General features: G+C 38.5%; 1 protein-coding gene across 3 annotated transcripts in view; it reads right to left on the bottom strand.

The window, feature by feature from the left end:
* Positions 1 to 993: 993 nt before the first annotated feature.
* LOC113138094 (protein diaphanous homolog 3) overlaps positions 994 to 7539 on the bottom strand; it is a 140279-nt gene continuing 133733 nt past the window's right edge. For all 3 annotated transcript variants that reach the window (XM_026320237.1, XM_026320239.1, XM_026320238.1), the window contains one exon: positions 994 to 1947. In XM_026320237.1, the coding sequence (XP_026176022.1) occupies positions 1577 to 1947 (371 nt within the window). In that variant the 3' untranslated portion in view covers positions 994 to 1576. The remainder of the gene's footprint in view (positions 1948 to 7539) is intronic.

The raw sequence follows: 7539 nt of genomic DNA, 5'->3' as shown, positions 1-7539 counted from the left end.
GCAAATAAAAAAAGTTCCAGTAAGTCACTAATAATGACTAGAAGTATGAATATAGTCCAAGATAGCAGGATGGCATGTACTGACCAAGAAACACACACATTTCTAAGGTTGTCAGCCCACACAGCCAGGGTCATACATTTTGGACGGCACACAGAACGTCTGTATGGACTACTCACGGACATGGATAGTGACGGCCAAGCGGCTGTGGAAAGAAACAGCACTGTGAGTAAAGTCAATATCTGAATAAGTCTTCACTTTGGAGAATTTTGGCACAGATTAATATTAGTATTTTGCACCTGTATCAGTTGTGTTGTATCAAACTATCCAACTGTGGGTTTTTAGTCTTTCATTAGATTGCATGTATTTGTACTTGTATTTGTAATTTATTTGCAGTTATTTTACAATAGTCATAGTAAAAATGTAATCTACATTTCACTAACAAAGTCTATGTTAAGGTATGATGACCATAAATACTGAAAAAACAAAAGCAGTGAGCCATAGAGATATGGATGTGTGAAGTTCAGTCATGTTTGAAACTTTTCACAAACTTTTCATAAATAAGACAAGAAACTTTTCATGCTCTTATTTTATTGTAAAGGAATCTATAAAAGTGAATAATACAAATAAAGATATACATGTAACACATATACTTAAGATATGAGTATTTGTAGGAGATATGTATGAGGATTGTAATGTAACCTTAATTACCTTAAATGAATTCTATTTAGTTACAATCTGTGAAATTCTAACTATATGGCATGCCTCTTATGTGTTAATCTTTTGTATACACTGTATATATAGTGTGAAAGAATAAAAAAAAAAAAAACTGGGGAATATACCATCAGATCATTGCTTTGAATATAAAAGATATCTTAAGACCCCCACAATGAATGAAAAAGTCTCCAAGAAAACATGAAAAAAAAAAAAAAACTCAAGAAATGAATAAATGCAGATGTATCATAAATGTGCATGACTAATAAAATGCAGAGAACATAAATGTGTAACATAAAAGCTGGAAAGAAATCTAGGAAATACCAATGTGAAATGTGAGTTAATTTTTATTTAGTATTACATATGTCCAGATTATAGTGAAAGTGCTTACAAACTTTGCATCATTTACCTTTAGAGAAAAAGCTGTCATATATTAACACAAACAGGGTTTTATAATAGTCAAATGATTTTGGTAGTGCGCTTTGCAGGACAAGGTAGAAATATAAATAGAATTAATGACAGTGTGCACTAACTAAATTTGTATTGGTGGACATTCTGTGGGCCAATGTGCAACTAGTTTGCAGGGCTCTCTACTCACCCTTTCCTCTCTTTATCAAGTGTTAGAAGCATAGTCTTCAAATTAAGAGGCAATAATATAAGGAATGTATTCTTAAGCTTCCCTTAGTTACACTTGGTACTTTTTAATTCACATGTAACTGCCCTGTTATTTGAGCCTGGCTAATCTTTCACAGTGTTTTCTCAATAACTCCTGTACATTTTCTTCTTCTTAACAAAAGTTCACAGGAAAAACTTTTTCAATCACATGTGGGTCACATTGTTTGTAATTTCAGAACAAAAAATGAACTCACAAAGCCCTGAGTTTGGCCAGGAGAGCCTCTACATCTGACTCTCCATTGGTGCTACAGCTGCTGGTAGCAGCACCAGTGGAGGTTGGCTGGAAGGCCGGGGGCTTTGCTTCAACCTCTGTCTTTTTCTCAGTTGGTTTAACCATCTCTTTCTCCACTGCCCTCTCTCTGTCCAGCCCGTAGCTGTTACCCAGGGTGTTCCTGTACCTGTGCTCTGACTCTGAACATGCAGCAGCCTTGGACCTGGCTGCAGATGGATAGCCCATAGACTCGTTATGGGCCTCCTTGGCAGAGGGAGCTTTCACCGCTGCTGAACCCACATTTATATTCTGCCGAGAGCGAGACCTTTGTAAAGGTGCCTTGTTGTTTTCTGTGAGTGAAAAACATACAAAGCAGTGAGAACAATGACAATGAGAGCAGGGTGAGAATAGGTTGATGCGTGACTGACTCTTTAAATGAAAGAAAGCAAGAGGGTTAATCAGATTACAGATTAAAGTACAAGCAAGACAGGGAGTAGGAGAAAGATTTAAACAAGAAGTAAATAAAAGATGTAGTGTCAGTCACACTGCAGCAAAAAAAACAAAACAAAACAAAACGCTGAAATAGAAATCAGTTGAAAGTAAGAAGCATTTTAGTACAGTATGAATATGCTCATCTCAGCTAAAGCAAAATTGCATATACAGTACACATATGAACGCACTGTACACACAGTGTAGATGGATACACACACAGACACCATGGAAGCATACTTTGTGTATATACACATTGATGAGGACAAATTTTCTGCAGCAGACTGTGGCTTGTAGCCAGCTCAATATGATGAAATGGATATGGCTGATCAACCGCAACAGAAACTCAATAACATTGTACGTCGCCCTTTTCCAATCTCCCAGTCTCTTTCCCTTTTCTCTTACATGACAGCCTCCCACTCAGCTCCACCTCCCCTGATTCCACCATCATCATCTATTCTCCATCCTCCACTCTTCATCTCAGCTTTCTGCTCCTACAGTAGTACTCTTCATTTTTCTTATTTCTCTTACCCACTCCCCCCCCCCACACCATTCTCCTTCCGCCTCAGCCTCCCATCCTCCCCTTTGGTTTCCAACTTAAAACACACACCCAGACAGACAGAACAGAGTGACGGCCCAGATCAGACCTACGTTATGAATTATAATCCCTCTGAGTAGATCTTAGACTTCATCATCAGTATGTGTGCTGGAAGGAGAGGGTAAATCCATATTCATGTGACCTTGAGCGTTAGGCTGAGAGGAGTGCGAAGAAAGACACCACCGCATTTAAAGTTTCCTGAGCCTGAAATGTCTGGCAAACAGGAGTCAAACACAGCAGAGCAGAACAGAGTGACCCGCTCTGTCAGCCAATCGGTAATGAGTTTGGAGCGTGGCCAGTCAGTCATGACAGTGTGTTTTATGGGCCACGCTGACGAATGACAAGGAACGTCCCTGAACACAAGCTCTGACAAATAAATAAGGATAAAGGGAGGAAAGAGAGCAGACAAGAAGGAACCAACTGCAAAATTAAGCAAAGAAAACCAGTGACCACACACACACACACACACAAAGCACATTCACACTAAAACTCGTTAGGCAAACAAGAGGTAGAGGGGAATTTTAAAAGGACAAAATGAGTAGAGTGCGTTGCCTCACTGCTGTGACTGATCATTTACCACAGCTGAAAATCCAAGTCTCCTCTCATTATCACACCATTTCTGCTCCCTTCCTGTTGTTGCAGTTTCAGTAGTAAAAGATCACAATTATTCCCCACTGTCGATCCTCCAGGTCTGCACTCCCTTATCATGTCCTGTTCGTTTCTCCTCCCTCTAAAAATCTATCATCTATTCCCCATCCCTGTCTCTGTCTGCTCGATCAGGAAGATGCCCCATAAACACACATTTCCTTTAGAAGTAACACACACACAGATTCGGAGCTGATGTGGAATTTATCAATTGTGGTATCAACGATTTGCATTTTAATATCTTGTTTACACTTCTGTTGAAATTTTAAACTGATGCCATTTCTGTCATCCTGGGAGAAAGAACATGCACAAGGGTATTATCAGACACCACGTTTTGACAAAATTCTTTGAATTGACATTTAGTTTGGTATGTATTAGCATGAATTATCATTTGATTATTTTCTGTTGTGCACAAACCCTTAATGTCCACATAGAAATAACACATACACTAGTGAGAAATACAAAGTACTATATGAATGTACGTACTGTATATTTACACTTCAAAAAGAGATTAAAAAAATACTTTAATAAGACCTCTTATCCAAAAGTCTATTTCTTTTCTTCCTAACAGGGCTCTGGCCTTTAGTGTTGAGTATGATCAAAGTACAGTTTCTTCTCACTCTGCCCGCCTATGACACCTAGCTGCCCTATCCTTTGAAGCCTTCCTAGCTCCTCAACATATGCCTTCATCTAAGCTGTAAAACACGTCAGAGATGTAAAACACGTCTCTTCTCGCAGGTTGTACTCCTTAACCAATGTCCAACACTGGTTTTATCAGAGAACGAGTGAAATTGAATTTCGACTGAAACATCACCTCGAGATTATCATCAGGGATGCAATGGAAATCTATGCTCTGTTGGTAGTGGTGAGCAATTATCCTCTGTAATATGGAGATCATAGCTACACTATACATTTCAATTCAGGTTGAAGTTAATGTCCAAATGTAAATAGATGAAAGGGTTTTAATTTTGACTGGAAATATCATTAATTTATAAATACTTTGTATACCACCTCCTTGAAAAATGTACAATTAGTAGATGTACTTCTTATTACAGCTACACAGATATAATATTGTTGGATTCTCTTGTTGGACAGCTGTGAGATGCAGATATAGCCTTTTTTTCCAGGTATTTTTGTCTCTTGTGAAAACCTGCTGCCCACATTATACAAAAAGCAACTATACCACCGATCCCCATTTGGAGCAGATTCAAGTGTGCTAGTGTGCCTTAAGCAAAGGTTAGGAACTACATTAATTTCTAAATTCAACAGATTACAGTAGATTTTTTTTTTCAATCTTCAAACTTCAGCACCAATCAATGCTGACTCAATTTATCATACTCGGCACAGCTCCATCTGGAGCCACAAAAGGCTTTATACACCCTTTTTTCACATATACAGCAGTACGCCCAAAGACTGGTAAACACAATTTGATGTGTAAAATTGGTGCAGTTCCCCTTCAACTACATGCAGCGACATAAAATACAAAGAATAAAAATAAAATTGAGCAGTCGCCAAGGATGCATTTTTCAATGAGATTTTGGCAAATGGGTATAGTTTCCCTTGATTTCAGGGTCATTGCCATCCATCAAAATTCAGTTCTTTGAACAACATTAAGTGAGTGTGTGTCCTTGTAAATAAAATAGCTTATTGCTTCAGTTATTGCCTTTGACCAAGAACAGTTGGGGGCAAGAAGCATTAGTTGGTATCACTAGTTTTTTTTTTTGGTAGCTTCCCTCAGGTTGACTGCTCCTGCTGACAATGTTTCTGTCAGCAGTTTATTGCTCTTGTAGCTCTCATTGTTTTCATCAATAGTAAGTTGTTGTTTTAGGAAAAAAGTGGCATGATTTACATGTTGTATTTGTTTTGACAAGATTTTTGGAGATATAGCACATGGTGGATTTATGGTACACATTTTTTTCCCCACCACTGAGAACTAGATCAATTCTGGACAATTGAAGTTAATTTGCTGCATTTATATTTGCTGCTTCAGTTGATGCAGATGAGCTTTTGCTCATCTCATTTCCTCCCCTTCTTCTGCTGTCTTTGGAGATGTTAGTAGGCAGGCTGAGGCAGACAGCCACAAAGACGGAAAGTATTTGCAGCAGTATTTGCGTGCATTTTTCAATCCCTGACTGTTAAAGCAACGCTGCCTGCCACCACTATGGTGACAAAAAAAATTCATCTACATGAAGAGCTGCTAAGAAACTGGAGCAAAACAGTCAACACATGAGAAAAGCCTGGAGACTGGCATTTTCCAATGTCTGTAAAACATGAATAGAATGTGATTTCGCTAAACTACCAGTCTTTCCTCAGTCTGCCACAGTCCTTTGCCGGGAGGCAGAGCGGAGAAGAAAAACCGTTAAAAAACAATGACAAAAGAGCTGGCAGACTGAGCTTGTTGAGGCTCTTCTTGCTCCCAGCTTTACGCTGAAATGTATCTTCAAACTATGTCTCATAGCCTACAGCTTTTCAACCAGCTACTGTGACTGGTTCTGCTGTAGCAGAAGATAAGTAAAATCTCAAACAAAACAGACTAATGGCTGCTCTGAAAGGTTTGAGATTATCAGGAAATTCAAGATGGAACTATGGTGGCTTATTTAATATCTGCTAGGATGGCATTTTGTAGGAAGGTAAAAGGCCTTGTCCAATAATGGAAACAGAGCATTTCTTTTTTTTTTTTTCTGTCTGCAAATAGCTGCAGAGCGGAATCCACATTTTCCTCTTGTCAGATCATTTGGTCCATTTGCATTTCCCACTTCAAATACAGATGCAGATGAGCCTTGCCTCTCATCTCAGACTCCCTCCCCTTCTCTTCACTCTTATGAAGTTTGCTGTATTTGATCACTTTAAGAAGAGAGCAGTCAAGCAGACTCATAAAAATATAGCCAGTGAAGTTACTTTTTCTCTCTGCACAGTGAATGACACAACAAGCTGAAGTTAGTAAGATCAAACACACACTTCTACACCTGTCAAAAATCACAACACAGCTAGCTGGCTTGGCAGTCTGTACTTCATTCTGACTGATGACTATTAGCCCTGTTTTTCTTTTTCTTTTTTTTTTTTTTGCATTGCTAATTGCAAAGGGTGCCCAGTGTATTGGGGCCACTTAAATTCACTACCTTTCAAAAGACAATATTTTAAATGGATGATAAACAAATGACTGATGTAATAACTTATTATATTCTTGATTCTTGAAAGATAATTATACTGTATTTCTATTACTAAATCAATGAAAAAGTGTGATCACATTTTCTATATATTGATCCCAGAAAATAACAACTTGAAGTGAAAGTGAAAGGGAGGTCTGGAGGTACAAGAGAAAAAACCTGACCCAAGAACAGACTGATTGGGGGTTAAGAGGGTATGAGAAGCAAACCACAAACAAACTTCTTCTTCTATAATGGACAACTGTGACTTTTTCCAGACTACGGATGCAAAACAGCCTCATCATTTTGTTTATGTGAGCCTAAAAACTATATGCATTCTACTATGAAAACTATGATTTAATGTGTCATTTATCCCCCATGCCAGAGGAAAGTTACATTTAACAGGTAAAGATGTATGACATAAGTATGCATGATGTGCCAATGTCCCCAGGCAAGTCTTTTAAAAGGTAAAAGCTTGCAGACAGCTTGTTAGCTTGCCTGTGTGCATTGGACTGGCTGTAATTAAAGATCATTACCTGGCAACACACTAGACACTGAAGGTTTGTGCTTTGCTCGCTCACTGTTGTTAACTGTGTGTGCAGAGTGGTCTGTCTATCATCTCACACACGTCACAAAGAAAAACAGTAAACAAGGAGAGACGATATGAAATGAGAGTGGATTGAGGACAATGGTAGAAGAAATGGGATGATGAGGGAGAAGATGACAAGATGGACAGAATAAACAAGACAGTGGCAGGATATGAAGGCAATGATTGTGATTTGGACTAGAGTAAAGCAGAGTCAAAAACAGAGAGAGGCATAAGTAGAGAGAAGAGAAAATAGGAGGTGTGGGGACTGATTGTTCAAAGAGCACTACAACAATCCATGTGGGTAATGTGCAAACCAGCACTGTTATAGGTAACTAAAGCCTGTCCTGTTCTAATGCATATCAAAGTGTTGTCCTTTCTTGAGCTGTGATTTGACAGCCTCCTATTATGTCTCTTATATATATATATATATATATTTTATCTTTGACAGAGTTGACAAATCCACACATAACCTCTT

The sequence above is a fragment of the Mastacembelus armatus genome, chromosome 3, assembly GCF_900324485.2.
Source record: "Mastacembelus armatus chromosome 3, fMasArm1.2, whole genome shotgun sequence".
Lineage (NCBI taxonomy): Eukaryota > Metazoa > Chordata > Actinopteri > Synbranchiformes > Mastacembelidae > Mastacembelus > Mastacembelus armatus.
The sequence above is the reverse complement of the archived record's forward strand: the minus strand, read 5'-3'. Positions and strand labels throughout refer to the sequence as shown.